The 25,753-nt window shown below is 36.2% G+C and overlaps 1 protein-coding gene across 9 annotated transcripts in view; it reads left to right on the forward strand.

Annotated features, from left to right (window-relative positions):
* The first annotated feature begins 10 nt into the window (after positions 1–10).
* DNAI7 (dynein axonemal intermediate chain 7) overlaps positions 11–25,753 on the forward strand; it is an 89,032-nt gene continuing 63,289 nt past the window's right edge. For 2 of the 9 annotated variants that reach the window (XM_069585531.1, XM_069585536.1), the window contains exons 1-5: positions 95–155; positions 3,898–3,915; positions 16,143–16,227; positions 18,263–18,354; positions 23,487–23,624. In XM_069585531.1, the coding sequence (XP_069441632.1) occupies positions 153–155; positions 3,898–3,915; positions 16,143–16,227; positions 18,263–18,354; positions 23,487–23,624 (336 nt within the window). In that variant the 5' untranslated portion in view covers positions 95–152. Of the gene's footprint in view, positions 169–3,897; positions 3,916–15,387; positions 15,925–16,142; positions 16,228–18,262; positions 18,355–22,301; positions 22,404–23,486; positions 23,625–25,753 lie in introns of those variants that run through there. The other 7 variants (XM_069585537.1, XM_069585534.1, XM_069585529.1 and 4 more) reach the window with 7 other exon arrangements.

A 25,753-nucleotide genomic window follows, 5' to 3' on the forward strand; every position in this document is an offset into this window, starting at 1 on the left:
CAGCGCGACTGCGCGAACGCAGACGCGGGGCTCTCCGCAGCGGCCCTGGGGCGCCAGTGGGCGGGGCTTGTCGTCCTGACAACGCGGGAGCGTTTGTCCACATAGCCCGGAGATCACACTTGGCCGACTACCGAGGTCGTGTATGCTTCAACATGGTGAGCAGGAAACGTAGGGGAGCAGGGCCAAGGGGCGATCATTGATGCTCCTGCGCGGTGTTAAATGATGTGGCAAGGGCCTGTCGTATTTTATTAGAGGAGAGCGAGTCGGTTTAGGAAAGACCCCATATCCTTAGCGGGTATGGACCTCTCCTGAAGTATGGCCTTCCATTCGGGGTCTGATGGACCGGAGAGAGAGTCCAGACCTGTTTCTGCAAACGGGGAATGGTCAGTTTGTGGTGTTTTAATCAGATCAGATGATGTTTTAATCTCCAGCTGCTGCTAAATTCAAATATTCGTCTCAATTTAGTTACTCCTAGTAGTGATAGACATTCCTGTGAAATTTCTTTTTTTTTTTTAAATTGAAGCTTGGTGGAAATGCATAGTTTTGTTTGGTTTGCTTTTTCCGCCTCAGCAATTAATTGAAAGCTGCTGCACTTTACTCTCGGAGAAGGCAATGGCACCCCACTCCAGTACTCTTGCCTGGAAAATCCCATGGACGGAGAAGCCTGGTAGGCCTCAGTCCATGGGATCGCTAAGAGTCAGGCACGACTTTCCTTTCACTTTTCACCTGCATGCATTGGAGAAGGAAATGGCAACCCACTCCAGTGTTCTTGCCTGGAGAATCCCAGGGACAGGGGAGCCTGGTGGGCTGCCGTCTATGGGGTCGCACAGAGTCAGACACACTCAAGTGACTTAGCAGCAACAGCAGCAGTTTACTCTGCTTTGAAAATTTATTTTATGTGGTTTTTTGTGGAAATTTGAATTGTTTTGTGATTCAGAGTATGCAACCTGCCTGGTGTTTAAGTACGATAGAGCGTCTTGTTTTGTTTTTCTGCACTCTTCAGCTGTCGTGTCTTCTCCAGGAACACAGACCAACATGTAGCTAAAATGTTCTCGTTTCCCATTTTCTTAAAAGTGATTTCCATCTTCTTCAGTGATTAAAACCAGATGGAAGTGGAAAGCGTAATTAGTTTAATTATTTAATTCATTAATTAAGGGAAAATATGGAGCATACTCTTTGTGCTTGGTACTAGACTGAAACGAAGTACACAAAGGTGATAATTACAATCTCTCCCTGGTATGGAAGACAGACTTAGCAAATTAATTACAATACAGTTTTATAACTATAATCATTGAAGTGACTACGATGGAGTAACACAAAGATGGGAATGTTAAAATTAGGGCGGGAGAGGAAAGGGGGACAGGAAGAGCAGAGCAGTGCTTTTCAAGCTGTGTTTTAAAGTATGATGAATTTACCAGAAGTAATGAGAAGAAACAGGGTGTGGAGAGCGTTTATGTCAGGGAGAACAGAAAGTAAATGGATTTTAAACTGACTTAAAGCTGCTGATAAGGGAACAATAGGCACCTATTTATTTTCCAACCAGTACACAAGTTTATTGTTTTTAGATCCCTTTGGCAGTCTTTCTCAAAATGTGGTTTCTGGAAAATTGGAGTAAGCCTGGAATGGACTTGCCAGGTGGCTCTAGTGGTAAAGAACTTGCCTGCCAGTGCAGGAGACATAAGAACCACAGGTTCCATTCCTGGGTGGGAAAGATCCCCTGGAGGAGGGCATGGCAACCCACTTCAGTATTCCTGCCTGGAGAATCCCAAGGACAGAGAGGTCTGGCGGGTTACAGCCTATGGGGTTACAAGAGCTGGACACTACTGAAGTGGCTTAGCAAGCACGCAAGCCTTGAATACCAGTTCAAATGCAGCTTCCAGGAACAGACTGGACTCCAGATCTAAGTATTAGTTTCCTAGGACTGCCAAGTAACAACATACCACAGACTAACTGGCTTCACCAATAGAAATTTATTGTTTCATGGTTTCAGAGTCTAGAAGTCTTAGATTAAGGTGTTGTCAAGGCTGTTCTCACCCTGCCGGTGCTAGCTTCTGCTACTTTTTGTCTTGTGGCAGCATTATCCCATTCTTTGGTGTTGTCTGAGTGTGTGTGTCTCTATGTCCACAGTTCCCCCTTTTTACAAGGTTTCCAGTCTCATTGAATCAGAGGTCCAGCCTATTCCAGTGTGACCTCATCTTAATTTAATTACATCGACAAGGACCCTCTTTCCAAACAAGGAAACATTTGGAGACACTGTGAGATGGGACTTTAATGTATGAATTTTGAGGGAACACAAGTCAACCCATACCATGAACTGAATTACAATGGGGAGAGAGAAGTGAGTGTGTATACTTTTAGCCCAGGAATATGCATTTTTAACAGGCATCCCAGGTGATGCTTATGCTGAGAACTACTCTACTACTTGATGCTCTTACGATTTGCAGGAAGAATGAGTATATGTGGTTTCCCTGATAGCTCAGCTGGTAAAGAATCTGCCTGCAATGCAGGAGACCCTGGTTTGATTCCTAGGTTGGGAAAATCCACTGGAAAAGGGATAGGTTATCCACTCCAGTATTCTTGGGCTTCCCCTGTGGCTCAGCTGGTAAAGAGTATCCCGGCAATGTGGGAGACCTGGGTTCGATCCCTGGGTTGGGAAAATCCCCTGGAGAAGGGAAAGGTTACCTTTCCCTGGAGAATTCTATGGACTGTATAGTCCATGGGATTGCAAAGAGTCGGACACGACTGAGCGACTTTCACTTGATTGTATGTACTTATCCCGAACCTGCCTCACATTAAAAGCATTAATGAGAGATGACAGTTTGCCCACCTTTAAAATGTGGCTTCTTGGGAACAGGGCCATTGCTGTTTACATATTCTGCTGTATAGAATTTATTTCAAGATGGAAGTATGTTAACTATTAATGATAGCAAGTATGGTTAAAATAAAACACCTTTGTAAAAGTTGTGAGAGTCAAGTCACCATTCTTATTTATGTCATCTCTAGTATCTCAGAGAACTTTGTGTGTAAATCATTAATAAATATCTGTTGAATGAATTAGTGAGATATATGCATTTTACAAGAACATATAATCTACTGCTTGATGTCAGTGCTAACATTTATATTTTATATAGTGATAACCTTATGACTTGAACCAATAACTTCTCTTGTACTAGTCTTCAAATGTAGAAAGTATATCATCTTACAGTCACATGATCCCCTACAAATTCCTTACCAGAAATCTAGTGAACACAAGGGCCAAATCAGGAAATTACAAGTAGTGTTACTAAAAAATACTTGTAAATATTTATTGAAATACTGTACTTTCTAAGATCTAAACAAGCATACCTCTGCTTTAGAACACATTGCTGAATAGAATAACTTTGCCATAGCTTTGCCCTCTTTAAATTACTGATTTTTTTTTTCTGTAAAATCAACAATCTAACTTGATAGAATGACTGTTTCTCTGTGATGTGAAATCATTCCCACACTTTTAGGCTTGACATTAATACCAATAGTCAATGATCCCTTGTTCTTTAGAACCCTTTAAATCAGTGCCTTCTTGACTGGTATTCTGTTTCATAATCAGATATTTCATTAAACACAGATCATTGATTGTCATAAGAAAGTGTAAAATTTACTTACAAAAGATGCTTCAGTGGGTGAACTATCATAGTGTTTTCTAGACTTGTTATAGTTCTGTCTGAATTCTTTCCTAAGAAAACCTTTTGAGGTAATTTTAGATTTAAAGAGAATTTGCAAAGAGGGTACAGGAAGTTCCCTTGTCTTTTTTACCTAGCTTCTCTTAATTTTAACATGTTAGGTAATCATGATATTTTTGTTTAAAATGTATGAATTATTTTTTAAATTTATCAATTCTTTTGTTTTTCCAACTTTTAGGCTCCCAAAGCAAAAAAGGTAGGTAGAAATTATTTCTCAAAATAGTTTTAAAGAGCTGACATTGTACAAATCGAATTTTTAAAACATTTTCTGGTAGTTGTATTATAGTTTAAAGAGTTTATACTAAGCTTAGTTTTTAGACATTAATGCTATTTAAATCATTGGATAACCCTTTACAATAACAGGATGTATTTCAAATTTGATGTAGAAAAATGGTTCTAATTTCACAAAGATTTTTTAAGATAGCCTTTAATTTTTACTTGTGTCTAGATTGAAAGTATTTTATTGTTTGTGCTCTAGAAAATTTTGGATTAAGAAGCTTTTCTTCATTTCAGATAAACCCATAAAAATGTAGATCCAAAACCTTCTGTGACTTAAAAGTGAACCCTAAGATAATATGTTTCTAAATGGGTTGCATGGTAAGATGTACTGAATTTTTCTGTGCTTTGTTAAAATTTACCTTCCTTAAAGGATGTCTCAAGTAACTTTTTCTCTCTTCACTGAGTAGATTTATACTTTAAAGCAGAGATTATAGTCTCTTACTGGCACACATATACATAGTTCATTTAACCTAAAAGTTCTTTTTTTAATCAGTTGCCAAAGGATTACCATGCAAAAATGTGATTTCTATTCTTAAAAAATTGGCAACCTGATAACACTGTTCCCATAAGGGAACAATTGGCTAGACAAGTGACAGCTACCCCATTTTGGAAATGCTTCCCCTTTTGCTGTAGTCCAGACTATGACCAAATCTCTTTCATTATTTACCTCTCTGGTCCCAATGGGATTTCGATTTGGGATGCCAGATTTAAGTCATATCTGATTTGGGATGCCAGATTTAAGTCATATCTGAAGAGTCACTACTCTGTTAATTTCCTATCATTTTCTCTTGTGAAATCAATTGTACTATGTTCTGATAGCACATGAATTCGTACATACCTCGATTATAATACCTGTCATTTTATTGTAATAATTTTTCATTGTGAGCCGCTCAAGGTCAAGAACATGTTTTTTTTTTTAATTTTTGGATCCATAGTGTTTAGTCTAGCACATAGTAGAAATTCACTGAATATTTGCTGAATAAATATATAATAACCCATTTACCCTACCATTGCTTACAAACACCCGGGCCTATGATTATTTAAGAAGAAATGCTTATATAAATGTGTCTTTGGTATTTATACAGTTAAACATTTTTTTCAAAAAATACTGTTGACTGCCATCAGTTTTTGCTTTTCTCAGTCACTTGAACCCCCTACCAACCTGATACTGTGTTAGGGACTGTGGATATAACTGAGCAACATTTATAAAACACATTCTTATGGGGAGTATTCTGGAGGACTACAATCAGTTATACGTGGGTTTACAGTGGTTTATTAGTTTGTGTGGGCATTTCATTTTTGGCTTTAGATCATGAAATCTTAGAGGCATTGTTTTAAATCTGAAAAGTTTTCACTTAATGATGTCATATTTTATTAATTCTAGGATACTCATCTTTTTACATTTTACATTTTAACGTGACTGAAACTGAGATGTATCTTATGGTTGCTAATAGCTTCCAATCATTGTAGTCCTGGATTGACGTCTTTTTCCTCCAGAGATGTTTGCTTCTGTCAGTCACATGGGCTTACTACCAACCCAGTACTACTTTAAATTCTCTTCTTGAGGGTTTTTCGACCACACTAATGGTATGAATCAGACTCATGAACTGGCTTGTGGTTTAAATTTTGAGGGATTTTTTTTCTTTATTTCTATTCATTTTCAGGATCGATAGATGCAAGTTTCCTTGCTATGTCTTTCTGTATCGTGGGTTCATTTATGTTTACCTGATATCCAGCTGTATACAGGCATCTTCCTTTATATTTGTATCTTGGGAATGTAATCTATTTCCTTTTTTGGTATAATAATTTATACCAGTTTATAATAATTTATAATAATTTAAAGGTACATCTCACATTTGATGGCATCATAGATTCTATGGAGTAAATATATCTTGGGGAACTTTTTTTGTTTCAGCACATTGAGATTGCATCACTTCTTTTCAGAGCTGTATCACATTTCACAGAAGTATGTCTATGATTTTTATATTGTTCCTATTTTTTGCTTCCACATACAAGGTAGAAATGACGACTCTTGTATATAAGACCTTGCAAACATATGAAAAAATAGTTGCTTCACTGATTTTGCAGTGTTCTAGGTAGTTAAGAGTACAGCAGCAAGACTAAGGGTCCCTGTCCTCTTGAAACTTACATTCTTTTTTTCCAAGCTTTATTAAGATATAATTGACATATAACATCATGTAAATTTCAAAGTATACAATGTAATGACTTGACATATGTATGTAAATATTATGAAATGATTACCAATATAAGATTACTTAATACATCCATCACTTCACATAATTACCACTTTGTATGAGTACACATGTGTTGAGAACACACACATACATACACACACATCACACATCACATTTTCTTTATCCCTTCATCTGTAGATTGACAGCACTGAGGTTGTTTTCAGTCTCGACTTGTGAATGACATCTCACTGCACATGAAGAGAGCGATTTAATTTCATGATGCTTGCATTCTGTCTGGGGAGGGGAGGTGAAGAAAAAAGTATAATTTTAGATTGCTTGGAAGGTACAGAAACCAAGAAAGGAGTCAGTGAGAAATGTAGGGTAGGGTGTAATGGTGATGCTATGTCATATAGGTTGAGTAAAGAACTAAAGTTTGAGAAGAGACCTGATTGAAATGACATTCTAGGCAGGAGAAACTATTGCAAAGACCCATAGTTGGGACTGACCTTGGTGGTTAGAATCTAAGTGAGCAAAATAGAAAATAAAAGATAAAACATGAAGTGGAGCATGGTGAGGGTGGAGGGGTGGGCCGAAGGATTGGGGGAGAGAAGTAGGAGCCAATTCATAGTCACGTTGGCTATGGTGAAATGCCTGGATTTTATTCTGAGTGTGGGAGAGTTGTACACAGAAGAATCACATGATCTGATTTACATCTTTAAATGGTTACTGGAAAATGCACTGTAAGGAAGCAAGAGTAGAAGTAAGAGTACCAGTTAGGAGGTGTCTTTAAGTCCTGTCCTTTGGCCATTGCATCTCTCCTTCTGCTTTAGAAAACAAAGGCATGTGTCTCATCCATTCTGAGTCTTACAAGCTTCATTGCCCTAGGTCCTTGACTATGAAACTATAGGACAGTTCAAAACACTGATATTGGCAAAGCATTGTTTAATCAAGGCACCAAAGACTTCTTGCTTTTATCTGTCTTACAAGTAAGTGGTGAAATGTGGCCTTTGAAATATTGAAATATTCTGAATGTCCTATATATTGTAGTGTGGAGTGGTGGAGCTGGTATTAATTTTTCTTTAGTGGCATTGCTTTTTATTGCCAAATGATGATGCAAAAAAAAATCCTCTCACAGTGTAATCTATTGATGAAATATTCAAGCTTGAAAAGTGATAATATTAATTTTTTAATGAAGAAAGATGAAAAGTATCAATAAAAATATAAATTAGCTTAATATTTTTACATAGACCTTAAAGTTGCCTTTGAAACTTCATATAATTTAAATTAGTGTTATTCACTGCAAAAACTAGGAAATTGTGTAAGATGAACATAAAGGTTATAATTCCTGGTGCACTGTTAAAAGACCCATCACTGCTTTTAATCAATATGTTTTCCTCAGAAACCATTGTACTTCATGAAGTAGCAGAAGACATTGATTAGATTATAAGGAAAAACTCCCTTATAGATTAATGAATGTACAGATTAAGTCCAAATACTTTAATTTGAATTGATTTTACTTGAATACTTTGAGACTGATAACCAAGTACCCCTAGGCATGGAAGTATAAAGAATGAAATAAAAAGGGACCCTATCACTCATTTCTCTGTGTATATCCTATTTTAATTTAGGAGCACCATATTCACAAAGAGGCCTTGGTTGCTTAAAATTTGAGTCCTAGCTTCTATCGAACATTCAGTGTTGACCCTAAAATATAAATGGTGTTAAGTTCAAGACATTAAATAATTGCATCTTTTAAAACAATGTGTGAGGAAATGGAATTGACTCATACCTGGCTTGTAATTAAAAAAGAGCTTATCATGATGATGCATATTAACACATTTATTTGTAGAGAAAAATGAACTCAAACTGTCCCTGATATAAAGTAAGTATGATATGGCTAGTTGGTTTAACTTTGAAGGCTGGGTTTTGTTAATTAGAGAAATAGACCTGTTTTAATACTCTGAAAGAGCAAAATCTACAGTTTTAAATTTACAGTTTTGATCAATTTAAAATCAAGACAAGTGGTAAGATAAATTTTTTTCAAAAACATTATTTTGACTTTCCCATTTCCAGTCATACTGGTCTTAAGACATTTTAGATCAACCTTTCTGCTGGAAACAATTAATAATGCTGACTAAAATATATATGTATAGATCAAAACTATCATCTTAAAAGCACTTAAGAGCTGATAAGACAGTAAGAAATTATCAGGCAAAAACCTAAGTTAAGGTAGGAACCAAAGAAGCACTAAAACTCTTTTTCATGAGAGCATTTGCAGTTCAGTTCAGTTGCTCTGTCGTGTCCAACTCTTTGAAACCCCATGGACTGCAGCACTCCAGTTACCAACTCCCGGAACCTACTCAAACTCATGTCCATTGCGTCGGTGATGCCATCCGACCATCTCATCCTCTGTCATCCCCTTCTCCTTCTGCTTTCAATCTTTCCCAGCATCAGGGTCTTTTCAAATGAGTCAGTTCTTCGTATCAGGTGGCTAACGCGTTGGAGTTTCAGCCTCAGCATCAGTCCTTCCAGTGGATATTCAGGACTGATTTCTGGATATCCTTGCAGTCCAAGGGACTCTCAGGAGTCTTCTCCAACACCACAGTTCAAAAGCATCAATTCTTTGGCACTCAGCTTTCTTAACAGCCCAACTCTCACATCCATGCATAACTACTGAAAAAATCATAGCTTTGACTAGTCAGACCTTTGTTGGCAAAGTAATGTCTCTGCTTTTTAATATGCTATCTAGGTTGGTCCTAACTTTCCTTCCAAGGAGCAAGCGTCTTTGAATTTCATGGCTGCAGTCACCATCTACAGTGATTTTGGAGGCCAAAAAAATAAAGTATCTCAGTGTTTCCACTGTTTCCCCATCTATTTCCCATAAAGTGATGGGACCAGATGCCATGATCTTAGTTTTCTGAATGTTGAGTTTTAAGCCAACTTTTTTTTGTAGAAGTGGTTAAATGTTGAATTTCTGGTCTTAACAGCCACAGTGGAAGCCAAAAAAAGTGGAGTGATGTCTTCAGTGTGCTGAAAGTAAATAACTGACAAGTTAGAATTCTGTATCACCTTTCAAAACAAAGGCGAAATAAAAATGTTTTCTCAGGGAATTTTCTGATAGTCCAGTAGTTGGGACGCTCTGCTTTCACCAACATGGGCCTGGGTTCAATCCCTGGTTGGGGAAGAACTAAGATCCTGAAAGTCACAGAGCAGTGAAGCCAAAATAAAAAGCATTTTCTCATGCAAAAATTGTGTTTTCCACCTGCAAACCAGATTATATATGTAAGGTATAAAACAGTAATCCTAATAATGACATGTGGATTTAAAAAATAAACTGAAATACATGACAACAAACAACCCATAATAGTCATCAGTTGAGAAATAAACAAAATGTGTATATCCATCTTGTAATACCATGGAATATTTTTCAGCCATAAAACAGAAGTTTTATGGTACATGCTGATACACATAGCATGGAAGAAGCTTGAAAATGTTCTGCGTGAATAAAGCTGATTACAGAAGACCATACATTGTATGATTCCAGTTACATGAAATATAGAGAAAGTAACTGGTGGTATCATAGATCTGGGGTGTTGTGAGGAAATGCGTGTGTGGGGGAGCTGTGAATGTATATGGGGTTTCTTTGGGGGAAGTGATGAATATGTTCCAAAATTGATTATGGTGGTGGTTGCACAACTCTGAATGTGCTAAAAACCATTAAACTGTCTACTTTAAATGGGTGAAATGTATGGCATATAAGTTTTATCTCAGTAAAACTATTATTAAAAGATATATGACAACAGTATTTGGGTTGAGGAAGGATTATTTAAGATGTTCTAAAGTCCTTGTACTGTTTGGTAGTATGATAAATATATATATATATACACACACACACATATATATATATTAGATATATAGGTTGACTTTCTAAGATAGGCAATACAATGATACACAGTACATAGATAACTTCCAAACGAGTAGAGGGAGAGTAGTACACTAACAAAGAAATAATCAATTGAAGATACCAAGAAAGAATGCAAAAGGAGAAAAAAATTAAATCCAATCATAATCTTTTTACAAACACTATCTTAAGAATAAAAGTACAGAAAGGTTGGAAGTAAGGTGATGGGAAAAGACATGCTATGCAAATACGAGAAAAACAAAAGCCAGTGTATTAATATTAGACATGATAGACTTTAAGACTAAAAACACTTCTAGAATTAAAGAGGGTCATTTTATAATGATAAAAATTTGGTTAGCCAAGAAAATATAATTTTAAATTTGTATTTACCTAATTGTGAAGCTTTGAAATATACAACGCATGAATTCAGAGAGCTATCAGGAGAAATAGACAAGCTCAAAATCATAATGCAAGATTTCTTCTTTAATTAACTGATAGAACAAGCATTAAAAAAAAAGGATTTAGAAGATTAGAGCAACATGATGAATAAATCTAGTGAATAAGACATTTATAACATTGCAGCCAATAACTAGAGAATTTTAGGCACACATTTTTATTTTTTACCAAAACTGACAGTGTTCTGTAGCATAAAACTTCTCAAAATTCAAAAAATTGAAACAATTCAGAGCATGTATTATAACCTTAATGAAATTAAGCTTAATAAAATAAGTACGAACAGAAAGACATGATATGCTAGGAATTTTAAAAAATTCTGACATGGGTCAAGAAAACATAGTGGAAGTATAAAATAATTTTAACTCAATAATAAGAAAATTACTTCAAAATTTGTGAATGTGTCTAAAGGTACTTGGAAGGAAATATGACACCCTATATCCTTACTTTAGAAGATGAAAAATTAATGAAACTAAGCATTCTTTTCAAGAAGCAAGAAAAAGACTAAAACGCAAAGTAAGGAGAAGGAAAGAAATAAGACAAATATAAAAATTAATAAAACAAAACATACAATAGGGAGGATTTATAATCTCGTATCCTTCAAGTCTTCACTCAAATGTTATCTTCTGCGTGAGGCCCACCCTAAACACTCCATTTAAAATTGTAGTTTGTCTTTTTTGAGGGGCCCCTACAGTCTGGAGTCACCTTGCTTTCCTCCATACTACTTTTCATCCTCTAAGATATTTTACAAATTACTTTATAATTTGTTTAGTGTACCACAGTGATACATTGTAGAGTACAGGGAATATAGCCTGTATTTTATAATAACTATCAATGGTGTATAAGCTTTAAAAATTGTGAATCACTACGTTGTACACCTGAAATGTATTAATATTGTGAATCAACTATAATTCAGATTTTTAAATTATTTTAAAATTTTTGGTTATTGTTTTTGTCTTTCTCTCCCCATTTGAATGTAAGCTCATAAGTACATAATTACAAGGAATTTTGTCTGTTTATAGATATATTTCAAATGCCTACCACATGCTAGATTCTCAGTATTTCTTACAATAATTGAATGAATAAACAGGCTACAATTTATTTCTTTGAAAATATTGATAAAATTAACAATTCTCTGGTAAATTTTATCAAGAACAAATGGCATATATAATCAATACAGGCATTTCTTATTTTATCATGCTTTATTGCACTTCACAGATTCCGCATTTTTTTACAAATTGAAGGTTTGTGGCAGCCTGTGTCAAGCAAGTCTATTGGTGCCATTTTTTCCAACAGCATTTGCTCACTTCATGTCTCTGTGTCACATTTCGGTAATTGCAATATTTCAAATCCCCCACCAGCAGAATGATTATGACTTGCTAAAGGCTGTGTATTGTCACCCTGCTTATTTAACTTCTAGCAGAGTACATCATGAGAAACGCTGGGCTGGAGGAAGCACCAGCTGGAATCAAGATTGCTGGGAGAAATATCAATAACCTCAGATATGCAGATGACACCACCTTTATGGCAGAAAGTGAAGAGGAACTAAAAGGCTCTTGATGAAAGTGAAAGAGGAGAGTGAAAAAGTTGGCTTAAAGCTCAACATTCAGAAAATGAAGATCATGGCATCCAGTCCCATCACTTCATGGCAAATAGATGGGGAAATAGTGTCAGACTTTATTTTTTTGGGCTCCAAAATCACTGCAGATGGTGACTGCAGCCATGAAATTAAGACGCTTACTCCTTGGAAGGAAAGTTATGACCAACTTAGCATATTAAAAAGCAGAGACATCACTTTGCCAACAAAGGTCTGTCTAGTCAAGGCTATGGTTTTTCCAGTGGTCATGTATGGATGTGAGAGTTGGACTCTGAAGGAAGCTGAGTGCCAAAGAATTGATGCTTTTGAACTGTGGTGTTGGAGAAGACTTGAAAGTCCCTTGGACTGCAAGGAGATCCAGCCAGTCCATCCTAAGGGAGATCAGTCCTGGGTATTCATTGGAAGGACTGATGTTGAAGCTGAAACTCCAATACTTTGGCCACCTGATGCAGAGAGCTGACTATTTGGAAAGACCTTGTTGCTGGGAAAGATTGAGGGCAGAAGGGGATGACAGAGGGTGAGATGGTTGGATGGCATCACCGACTCATTGGGCATGGGTTTGGGTGGACTCCAGGAGTTGGTGATGGACAAGGAGGCCTGGGGTGCTGCGGTTCATGGGGTCTCAAAGAGTTGGACACGACTGAGTGACTGAACAGAAGAAAATCTTAAAAATCTTTAAAAAAAATACATTATTGATTCCTATCACGTACTAGGATGATGGTCCGCATTTTTTTAGCAATGAAGTATTTTTAAGTTAAGGTGCATACCTTTTTTTAGACAATGCAATTGTGCAATTAATAGACTACAGTATGGTGTAAACATAACTTTTATATGCACTGGGACACCCGAATATTTGTGACTTAGAATATTGCAATAGTCACTTTACTGTGGTGGTCTGGAACCAAACTTGCAATATCTCCAGAGTATGCCTGTTTTAGAAATGAAAAGAGAGACATGAGTTTAACAATAAATGACATAATTTGAAGAGCTTTATATGCCAATAAATTAGAAAATTTAGATGAATTAGACAGAAAACAAATTCTTAAGCTGTTTCATGAAGAAGTAGAAAACCTGAAAGTCCTATAATCATGTAAGAAATTATATTAGTGGCTTCAGATTTTCCCAGAAAGAAAATCCTAGGTCTGTAAGTCTTTGATAGCTTGTTCTTCATTCAAAGATTAATTATTTCATTTTGTTACGAATTATTCTAGAGCATGGAAAAAGAGGAAACATTCCTCTTTCATTTTAAGTTACCTGGGTAACCTGGGAATAGTATGAGAAAGGAAAATTGAAATTCATTTCACGAACATAAGTGCAAAATTTCTTACTGACAAAATATTAGTATGCTCAACTGGAAGTATATAGAATGATAAAAAATCATGACCCAATTCAGCTTATCTCAGGGAGACAGAATTGGTTTAATATAAGAAATTAAGTTAATAAAATTAGATTGAGTTAGAAATTCAATTACTGTACCTTAATAGGGTATAGGGCACTTCCTTAGGCTGATAAGCATTATCTGTATTTTAAACAAAAAACTGCCAGAGAAGCAAAATACTGACATTAACAAATATTGACCAGGATAATGATTATGGGAGTGTAAATTGGAATAATTACTCTGGAAAATTCAATTTCAACTACATTGAAAATACGCATACCCACTAGTTTTACCTCTAGGTGTATACACTAGAGAAACTCCTGTGTGGACACCACGATACATACACTTAAAAGTTTATAGCAGCACTATTCGTGATAGTGACAAACTAGAAACCATCCAATATCAATCAGTAGAAGAATGGATAAATAATGAGTTACTATTCAGCAATGAAAATACACAGCTGCAGCTATAGCCCCCCTTGGATGAATCTTTCAAACCACAATTTGTATCTAAAGAAGTAAATCACACAGAAGGATAAATATTGTATTATTCTACTTATAGAAAATATCTAGAGTAATTAAGCTCATAAACACAGAAAGTAGGATGGTGATCGATAGAGGGTGGGTTGTAGGCAGAGATAGGGAGTAGGAGTCCATGTTTTAAGGATACAGAGTTTAGTTTGGGATGATGAAAAAGTTCTGGAGGTGAATGGTGGTGAGCGTTGTACAGCAGTGTGAATGTATTTAATGCCACTGATGTGCACACTAAAAAATGGTTTAAATGGTCATTTTTTGTTATGTATACTTAATGACAGTAAGTTAATAAATTACAGTTGTATTTATAAAATATAATTTGATTTATGTAAAATTCAAAAGTAAGAAAACTATATTGTTTAGGAATATATACATATGTAGTAATGCTTTTAAGGAAAATAAGAACATCATCACAAAAATTAGTGATTATTATAGAAGTAATTTTTTGGGCAAGTCAATATAATTTTTGGCATCTTGTTGTGGAAAGAATTTGAAAAATTGCATGATATAGCTGTAACCTATTTCATTTGCTGTTTAATATAAACTAGATTTCCCATTTTCTGTATCTGTAAAAATAGAATCTGTCTGAATCTTTATTTTCCTCATCAATAGCTAACATTTATCCTTGGATCGTGAACTAATCAGGGAAAAGAAAAAACCCAATTGTCTCATCAAAAGATGCATATCTAGTAAAATTTTACTGTTTATGTTTTAATATTTACTTACCAAAATTTGTAATATAAAATGTTGCTTTACTCAATTGTACACCAAAATAATTAAAACATTAACTCAATCCAGAGCAAAATTTATATTGCTTAGAAACTTAGAGTCAAGGAAATTGAAATTTTCTTTTTTTTTTATGATCTAATTTATTTTTTTTAAATTTTATTTATTTTTTTTAGTTTTTTATTTTTTTTAATTTTAAAATCTTTAATTCTTACATGTGTTCCCAAACATGAACCCCCCTCCCACCTCCTATTTTTATAATATTTCCATATCCTATTTATGATAAGAAAATCAGCAAAAGTTTTTCAAGTGTATTACAGTAGGGTAAGATTCTGTGAGGTGAGTGGAATGGAAATATGAAGTCAAAGAAAAAAGGATTAGAAAACTTTCATTTAAAAAAAAGCTTATTCATATTTTTAATTGAAATTGGCCATTAAATCACTATATTATGTAGCTCTATTGGGTATATTTTAAATAATGATGGATATAATATTTAAAAGAGCGATGTTACAGTTTTCTTTTGCATATTTAGACTTGTAGTTAAAAGTTTTTAGTGTAAGCTTAAAAATGTCTGAATGGGTACATAGCTTTTCAAACTTCTTTTAGGGATATGAACAAATAATTTTAAAAGTTACTGATCAACTACATCTGAGGAGGAGAAGCCAGAAAAGAAGTCTAAGAAGAGGGGGAGGAAGCAAAATCAGTATCAATCTGATGGCCTAATGAAGAAAATATTTCAAGATGGAGAAAGAAAACGTTGTCAAATGATGATGACAAAATGAGGGCTGAAAAGTGGCCATTGCCACTGGAAACATGGCCATCTTAAGCTTCCACGACAAGAGAGGCTTAAATGGTACAACAGAAATGAAAGCCTGATTGGAGTGGAGCATGCAGAAAATGGGGACGTAGAAGCAGTGGGCAACTCCCTTTAGGCAGTCTGATATAAAAGGTAACAGAAGATCCCCTGGAGAAGGAAATGGCAATCCACTCCAGGACTATTGCCTGGAAAATCCCATGGACAGAGGAGCCTGGTAGGCTGCAGTCCATGGGGTCGAAAAGAGTCAGACACGACTGAGCGAATTCACTTCACTTCACTTCATTGGAGCAAAAGAGAGAGAAACCTGGGAATGATAGAATTAAATGGTATATACTTGTCAATGTCAATTTTGCCTTTGAATAATTTATATGCTAATTTTCCTACTGTTTCTGTGTTTTGTCCTTAAGGCCCTGAGTCAAGACTTTGCACTTAATAGGCAGTCTTATTTGAATAAATAGAGGACTAGATTCATGGAAGTAAAAGTGCTTTTAAGTAGTTTGTATACATGTTAATAACCTTTTTAAAAGTTGTGACCTTTATTAAGTCTGGCAGTAAGAAAAAGAAAATCACCAAAGCTGACCGGTTGAAGCAGATACAAGAGGAAGAAGAGAAACGACAAAAAGAGGAAGGTATAAGACACACAGTGGTAACTATTTTCATATGCAGGTAATGCTAACAATAGGTTGGCATTTCTGTCATCCAATCAATACTTTTTAAAGACAATTTTCAAAATTTTTAATTTTTTGAATTTAATGGTTTTTTTCAGATTTTATTTTATTTTTTTACTTAACAATATTGTATTGGTTTTGCCATATATCAACATGAATCCGCCACGGGGGTACACATGTTCCCAATCCTGAACCCCCCTCCCACCTCCCTCCTCGTACCATCTCTCTGGGTCATCCCAGTGCACCAGCCCTAAGCATCCTGTTTCGTGCATCGAACCTAGACTGGCGAGTCGTTTCTTATATGATATTATACATGTTTCAATGCCATTCTCCCAAATCATCCCAACCTTGCCCTCTCCCACAGTCCAAAAGACTGTTCTATGCTCAGCCATTAAAAAGAATACATTTGAATCAGATGTATTTTGAAGGAGAGTTGCCAGATAAAATACAGGATGCCCACTTAAATTTGAATTTCAGATAAACAATGGATAATTTGGGATAATTTACCCATGCAATATTTAGTATATACTTGACTCTTGAGAGTCCCTTGGACTGCAGGGAGATCCAACCAGTCCATTCTGAAGGAGATCAGCCCTGGGATTTCTTTGGAAGGAATGATGCTAAAGCTGAAACTCCAGTACTTTGGCCACTTCATGTGAAGAGTTGACTCATTGGAAAAGACTCTCATGCTGGGAGGGATTGGGGGCAGGAGAAGAAGGAGACGACAGAGGATGAGATGGCTGGATGGCATCACGGACTCGATGGACGTGAGTCTGAGTGAACTCCGGGAGTTGGTGATGGACAGGGAGGCCTGGCGTGCTGCGATTCATGGGGTCGCAGAGTCGGACACAACTGAGCGACTGAACTGAACTGAAACAAAAAAAAAATTCCATTATTTATCTGAAATTCAAATTCATCTGAGCATCCTATATTTTTATTTGCTAAATATGGCAATCCTATCTTAAAGTTTATATCATTACTACTGATTAAATTGAGAGCTTTGGTGCTGATTGTGCAGTAAGAATTCTTAAATTAAATATGGGAAATATATACTAGCAAGAAACACATAGAGCAGCCTAAGTTCTTACAGTGTAATAATATCTATTTGTCAAATTTAAAGAGGATTTTCATTTGTTAAAGAATGTCAGGTAGAAATTAATAAAAATTTGGTTATTTAAAATACTTAAAAGTGACTTTAAGAATCTGAAAAGTTCAGATAGTTGTAGCTTTTAACATGAAGAACATCTGTTGATTCATACTGGGTTTTAAATGTCTGTCCTTAGCTTCCCAGGTGGTTCAGTGGTAAGGAATCTGCCTACCAATGCAGGAGATGCAGGTTTGAGATCTCCTGGAGGAAGAAATGGCAACCCACTCCAGTATTTTTGCCTGGAAAATCCCATGGACAGAGGCGCCTGGCAGGGTTACAGTCCATGAGATCGCAAAGAGTCAGACATGACTTAGCAACTGAGCACCACCAGCACATTAGTTTCTAAGTTGATTTTTTATTAATAATCATATAAATCCTTTAGGTGACTTACGATAAGAATACAGTATCATGACCTACTGCTTGGGGAATGTTTTATTATTTTGGGTTAAACTCTTATTCTTTAACGTATATTTCATGTTTTATTTTTTAACAGTGAAAGCAAGAGAAAATTTAGGTAGTTACTTCTGATGGTGTGGATGTCACGAGATTATGGAAATCTGAAGATTTTATTTCTTCTTAATTACCCATGATAGATCTGTCACTTTTCATTTATTAAAATCATTATTAGATTGCCATAAACTTTTTGGAGAAGAGAAATATAATTGTGGGCCAGAAATTTTGAAAGTCGTGGTTTTTTTTTTTTGAAAGAAATCTGACAGTTTTATTTCTACCACATGATAAAGGCTGTGACTTAAATCTAGTATTCTACCACCACTCTATCTTAAATATTTGCAGTCTCTTTAAGTGCTTAAAAACAGACTAAAAAATTTTCTTGCTGTTGTTCTTTAGAAGAAGCACGCGTGAAATATGAAAAAGAAGAAATGGAAAGACTTGAAATGCAACGAATTGAGAATGAAAAATTGCAAAAGCTTGAAGCCAAAGTAAGTTAACATTAATGATATTATTACTGAAGACAAACTATGTGGCTATCAGATCTATTTTAGAGAAGGAAATGCGACCCACTCTGGTATTTTTGCCTGGGAGATCCCATGGACAGAGTAGCCTGGTGGGCTACAGTCCACTGGGTCACAAAAAGTCAGACATGACTTAGAAACTAAAACAACAGCAATCAGATCTATTTGGCTATTTAATATCATCCTCTTCCATAGATACCCATAATATTTAGGCCTATATGAACTGATTTAACTCATTTGATCCTACCATAAAGTTATGGTGGGTAAATTATTACCCACATTTCACAGATGAGGAAATTGGGGAATATGGACAGATTAAACAGCTAATAAATTTCATAGCCAAGACTTAGGTAGAAGTAGTCTTGCTTCAGAGCTCATGCTTATAACCATTAAGTTATTATTCTCAATCTATCTTATGGATAATTAAATATAGGAACCAAAAAATGTTCAAATTCTACCTCTCCTTTTAAAATTTCACTTCTCTTTTTCACCAGATTTCTTCATTATTGAATCAGTAGTTCTGAGACCTTTTAATCTCAGGACAAAGCCTCATCACTATTAAAAAGTGAAGATCCCCAAGAAGTTTTTGTTTAGACAGTTTATATGTATAAATATTTATCATATTAGAAATTAAAACAAATTTCAAGATATTTATTGTATTAATAGAGATTAGACATTGTTAAATGTAAACATGAATTAAGAAGTAAACACATTAAACATACTTAGAGAAAAAAAACAATTGCAGTATTTATTGAGTTATAAAATTATATTAGTTTCAAATATATGACATAATGATTCAATAGTTGCATGTATTGTGAAATGATCCCACAATAAATCTAGTTAACATCCGTTACCACATAAATGTATATTTAAATTAGGGAAATGAGTGGCATTGTTTTTATCTCTTAAAGCTCTTTAGTGTCTGACTTAACAAAAGACAACTGGATCTCATATGTATGCTGAGTCACTTCAGTCGTGTCCGACTCTGCGACCCTATGGACTGCAGCCTGCCAGACTCCTCTGTCCATGAGATTTCTCTAGGCAAGAATACTGGAGTGGGTTGCCATGCCTTCCTCCAAGAGATCTTCCCAACCCACGGATCTAACCTGAATTCCTTACTTCTAACCTTCATGGGCAGGCAGGTTCTTTACCACTAGTACCACCTGAGAAGCCCTCCTGGATCTCTTCCTTACTTCATTATTCCATCTGTTACAGTGTGTGTTGTTTCGATTGAAGTAGATATAAAGAAAGAAAATTTGGCCTCATATAGATAGTTGGAAAAACGAAAAATATTGTAACAGCCTTTCAGATGATTGTGGATTCTTGCCTTGATACTATACTGAAACTCAATAGGTGGTAGCATCTTAATGTGGAATCTGAAACCAAATAAATGAACTTTATGTACTCTGTTACACTAAAATGTTGATCTATTTTTATACTCCGAATAAATCTTTTATTGACACATGATTTTGCAACATCATGACTTGATAGCTTGGGAAAAAATGGTTCACTGAATTATTTGCTTCCAAATGTTGATGTATTCTTATAATTCATTATCAAAAAGATCACATGCATTAGTGTCAGCTCCAGCCAAACCAGAAAACGTTTTAAGGATCGGGAAACTGTCAGGCTCCCTAGTAGTGGATACAGGTTTTCTAAAATTCAAACTTTTATCTGAAAGCTTGAATTTTATCAAGGGCAGCAGTGTTTCCTGAAAGTGACATGGTCAGTTCATTCATTTCTGACAGAAGTTCTGCCAAAGTACTCAAACAGTTGCACAGATGTTAATTTCTCAAGATAGCATTGTTCTTTGATATGCAGCAAAAGTGCTCTATGCATTCTTCCCATCTTACCACACAGAATATCGAAGGACATATACTTAAGTTTTTATGTTTAATACAATTAATAATTTTTACTTCTTCATCAGGTCATTCTTATGTGAACCTGGCTACTTATCACCCCTCTCTCCTGAAGAATACGACCACTAATAAAGCTTGTGCCTTGATTTGAACAAAGGCGCCAGCAATTTTACATGATCTTGCAATGGTGTATCCTGCAAAAAGAGCAAATAAAGTTGTAGTATTGTCATTAAAATAGATTTGACCTCACTGATCCCGAAGGAATTTGGAGAATCCACCTGGAGGCTGCATATCACACTATATACACCACTGTTTCAGATGAAACCTTTTAGAAATATCAGTTCAGTTCAGTTCAGTTCAGTTCAGTTCAGTCACTCAGTCGTGTCTGACTCTTTGTGACCCCATGAATCGCAGCACACCAGGCCTCCCTGTCCATCACCAACTCCCGGAGTTCACTCAGACTCACGTCCATCGAGTCCGTGATGCCATCCAGCCATCTCATCCTCGGTCGTCCCCTTCTCCTCCTGCCCCCGATCCCTCCCAGCATCAGAGTCTTTTCCAATGAGTCAACTCTTCGCATGAGGTGGCCAAAGTACTGGAGTTTCAGCTTTAGCATCATTCCTTCCAAAGAAATCCCAGGGCTGATCTCCTTGAGAATGGACTGGTTGGATCTCCTTGCAGTCCAAGGGACTCTAAAGAGTCTTCTCCAACACCACGGTTCAAAAGCATCGATTCTTTAGTGCTCAGCCTTCTTCACAGTCCAACTCTCACATCCATACGTGACTACTGGAAAAACCATAGCCTTGACTAGATGGACCTTAGTCGACAAAGTCATGTCTCTGCTTTTGAATATGCTGTCTAGGTTGGTTATAACTTTCCTTCCAAGGAGTAAGTGTCTTTTAATTTCATGGCTGCAGTCACCATCTGCAGTGATTTTGGAGCCCAAAAAATAAAGTCTGACACTGTTTCTACTGTTTCCCCATCTATTTCCCATGAAATGATGGGACCAGATGCCATGATTTTCGTTTTCTGAATGTTGAGCTTTAAGCCAACTTTTTCACTCTCCTCTTTTACTTTCATCAAGAGGCTTCTTAGTTCTTCTTCACTTTCTGCCATAAGGGTGGTATCATCTACATATCTGAGGTGATTGATATTTCTCCCAGCAATCTTGATTCCAGCTTGTGCTTCTTCTAGTCCAGTGTTTCTCATGATGAACTCTGCATATAAGTTAAATAAGCAGGGTGACAATGTACTACCCTGACATACTCCTTTTCCTATTTGGAACCAGTCCGTTGTTCCATGTCCAGGTCTAACTGTTGCTTCCTGGCCTGCATACAGATTTCTCAAGAGGCAGGTCAGGTGGTCTGGTATTCCCATCTCTTTCAGAATTTCCCACAGTTTATTGTGATCCACACAGTCAAAGGCTTGGCATAGTCAATAAAGCAGAAATCGATGTTTTTCTGGAACTCTCTTGCTTTTTCCATAATCCAGAGGATGTTGGCACTTTGATATCTGGTTCTTCTGCCTTTTCTAAAACCAGCTTGAACACCAGCAAGTTCACGGTTCACGTATTGCTAAAGCCTGGCTTGGAGAATTTTGACCATTACTTTACTAGCGTGTGAGATGAGTGCAATTATGCAGTAGTTTGAGCATTCTTTGGCATTGCCTTTCTTTGGGATTGGAATGAAAACTGACCTTTTCCAGTTCTGTGGCCACTGCTGAGCTTTCCAAGTTTGCTGACATATTGAGTGCAGCACTTTCACAGCATCATCTTTCAAGATTTGAAATAGCTCAACTGGAATGCCATCACCTCCACTAGCTTTGTTCGTAGTGATAGTTTCTAAGGCTTACTTGACTTCACATTCCAGGATGTCTGGCTCTAGATGAGTGATCACACCATTGTGATTATCCCGGTCATGAAATATCAGTTACATTTAAACGAATTTGTAGTATTCATCTTGAAATTAAATATTTATCCAGTATATTTTAGATGCTACTTACAAAATACAAAGCTGAAATTAAAAAAAGATCAATGTATCTATCCCCATGAAACAGGATCTAGAAAGGAGAAATGAAGAGCTTGAAGAACTTTATTTATTAGAAGCATGTTTTCCTGAAGCAGAGAAATTGAAACGAGATAATAGATTTCTTTCCCAGGTAGGACTGATTTTATTTTTTTAGCTAACGCTTTTATACCATAAGAGGGAGTTATAATCCGATATCCATCTTAATAACAGGAAACTTTAAATGTGTCTATAAAAAATTTAATCTGACAGATCTCTCTCATTTGCTTGTAGCTAATTAAATTCATATAGCTTTTAAGAAATCTATTTGTCAATAAGATCCTTGACATTTTTATATCCTTTGACTCAGATTTAATTTTGGGGAATTTATACTGAGGAAGTTATCCTAAATTAAAATATAAAAAGTTTGACACTGAGGCAGTCGAGTGTTGTTCAAAACAGTGCAGCTTTGGAAAAAATATCAGTGGTTAAAAAGGAAAAACTGTAATAATATGGCAAAGATTATAGTATAACTTAAAGCAAAAAAATTGTAATCACAATATGATTGGGCTTCTCTGGTGGTTCAGATGGTAAAGAATCTGCCTGCAATGTGGGAGACCCAGGTTCAATCCCTGGGTCAGAAAGATCCCTTGGAAAAGGAAATGGCAACCCACTCCAGTATTTTTGCCTGAAGAATTCCACAGACAGAGGAGCCTGGTGAGCTTCAGTCCATGGGGTCGCAAAGAGTCGTACATGACTGAACAAGTCTCACACACACACACACACACACACACACACACACACAAACAACACGATTACAAATGTAGAGTTTGCATAGACTACACAGTGAATGAATGACATATGAAAATGACATGGTGATTAATAGTTAGTAATAATTTGAGAAATATAAATTAACCCAAATGTTAAACTTGTATAAAGATAGGAGCTATATGATTAGCAAGGAAAGCAAAACAAAATTATCTCATAAACACTGTTTTAAAAGTAAAATGTGACAATAGATATAATTTCTATTTATTTGAGTTATTGAAGCTTATAAGTTATATTGATGCAGAGATATTTGGGTATTTTAGAGACATCTTCAAGTAACTAAAATCGTAATATGTTTTCGCCTGAATTGGAAAACTAGGTTGTAAGAGTTCATACCTCGAAAAAGAAGTAATTTAATCTTTGGTGGAATTTTCATCAGTGAGAACTTGCAAGCATTTCTGTTCCACAGTGGAAACACTACATTCAATGTGATGGGAGTCCTGATCCTTCAATAGCCCAAGAAATTAATACTTTTATTACCTTGTGGAAAGAGGAAACCAATGAGACTTTAGAGGAAGTGATTGAGAAGAGTAAACTAGTGCTAAATGTAAGTATTTAAGCTTTATTCTGTGATTTTAAGTTATAGTCTGATATTGACTCCAAAAATAGAAAAAATTATTGCATTTGCCAGTTAGTAACACTACTTCTTTCTTGGTTAGGAAGAAAAATATTTGCTCGTGTTTTTATTTTATTTTTTATTTTTACCACTCCTAAAAACCTCTCACCAGCTTAAGTAAGATCAGCCTAACAAATCTGAAACGTTAACTGTGAAATGTGAAAGTGATGTCTCTCAGTTGTGTCCAACTGTTTGTGACCCCACGGACTATAGCCTACCATGCTCCTCCATCCATGGAATTTTCCAGGCAAGAGTACTGGAGTGGGTTGCCATTTCCTTCTCCAGGGGGTCTTCCCAACCCAGGGATAGAACCCAGGTCTCCCACGTTGTAGGCAGACGCTTTACCACCTGAGCTACCAGGGAAGTCCAAAACTGTAATGTTAACTGTAAGTGTATCCAATTCCAGAAAAAAATCAAGTTGCACCCATTTATGTAGATAACAAGTGTAAAAGTGTATGATTTTATCTTCAGCCAGAATTATCCACTTTTCAGTGATTCATTACACATATTTTTTTTAATGTTAACTATAAGCCAAGCACCTCTTTTAAGCACTATAAGTACAAAGATGAATAAGAATATCCTACTTTCTATTTCTACAAATAGGATGGATAGGTTAACCTGAGGCACTACCACTTACCATGCACTTTAAAATGCCAGGAAAAAAAGTTGTGACATTTAAATCCATTGCCTAGCTCAAAGGAAAGTAAAGGAAAAATCTTGGAGTCCATAAGACAATTCAGAAAAGTGGACAAGTGTCAAAGTCAGTGGCTTCCTAGAAAGTGTCTATTTGTTAATCTTTCATGGCTTATCATTGGTTTAAAGGAGCATCAGGAGGCAAGCCTAAGGTACAAGCAAGGTAGCAAGTGATATCAGAGACCCTTTTATGGCTGAGAGCCTCAGAAAGGTAATGTGGATAATAGATGAAAATCTACACTGTGAAGGGTGATGATATGCACTTGATTGGTTCACATTTAGCTTGATGAAGGCAAAACAATAATGTCTCTACCAAGAATTCTTAATAATGAGTGAGTCAGTAGTTAGATTGGAAGAATTTATCAGAATACAGCACAGTGAAGAGATGGAAAATTATCAAGGAGTAGTTAACAGACATGTATGATGGAACAAAAAGGACTAAAGGTTTATTGACAAGGAGTACCAGAAGGAGATGTAGAATAAGGAAGAGACAATATTCATTAGGCTGACAATTTCCCAGAATCCTCAGAAACCCAACAAATCCCAAGTTAGGGTAAACAGAAAAGAATCCACACTTAGATACACCAATGTAGCAATGGAAACTGGCTATCTGATACGAAGAGCTGACTCATTGGGAAAGAACTTGATGCTAGGAAAGATTAAAGGCAAAAAGAGAAGAGGATGGCAGAGGATGAAATGGTTAGGTAGTTTCACTGACTCAATGGACACGCACTTGAGCAAACTCTGGGAGATAGTGAAGGACTGAGGAGCTTGGCATGCTGCAGTCCGTGGAGTCACAAAGAGTTGAACATGACTTAGCAACTGAACAACACCAACACAAAGGATTCAGTCCTCTTGGTCCTTTTATTCTCTAATGCTTTTTGTTTCATTTCCTTACCATGTTGCCATTCTTATCACTGTGGTTTACTTCTCCATGTGCCTATAGAGTGGAATAACTCCAGACTGTTAAGGTCATAATATGTTTGCCTAATTTAATCTGGAAAACAAGCTTATGAGATTCATTTTACACACGAAGAAACAGATAGTGACTTGCTTATGGTCCCCTACGAGACCTTAGATGAGCCTTACTCTGACTTTCCAAAGATTCCAAAGAGCCTCCCATGAGGGGTTTGGCTGCTAACAGAGTCCTCATAGAGTGTTCTTTCATATCCTCTCTCCCAACTGAGACTGCCATGATGTGATGCTGGTCCAGGAATCTGCTGCTCTTTAACTAGCAGAGGCAGCAGGAAGTAGTACTAGAGTTCACCAGTGATGAGCTGGGTATGACATCTTCCTGTTACAAATGTGGAGTATAGAGGCAGAAATAATAAATAGTAGGGAAGATGAGAAAAGGATAAGTAAAATAA

The sequence above is a fragment of the Ovis canadensis genome, chromosome 3 (assembly GCF_042477335.2).
Source record: "Ovis canadensis isolate MfBH-ARS-UI-01 breed Bighorn chromosome 3, ARS-UI_OviCan_v2, whole genome shotgun sequence".
NCBI classification, from domain to species: domain Eukaryota; kingdom Metazoa; phylum Chordata; class Mammalia; order Artiodactyla; family Bovidae; genus Ovis; species Ovis canadensis.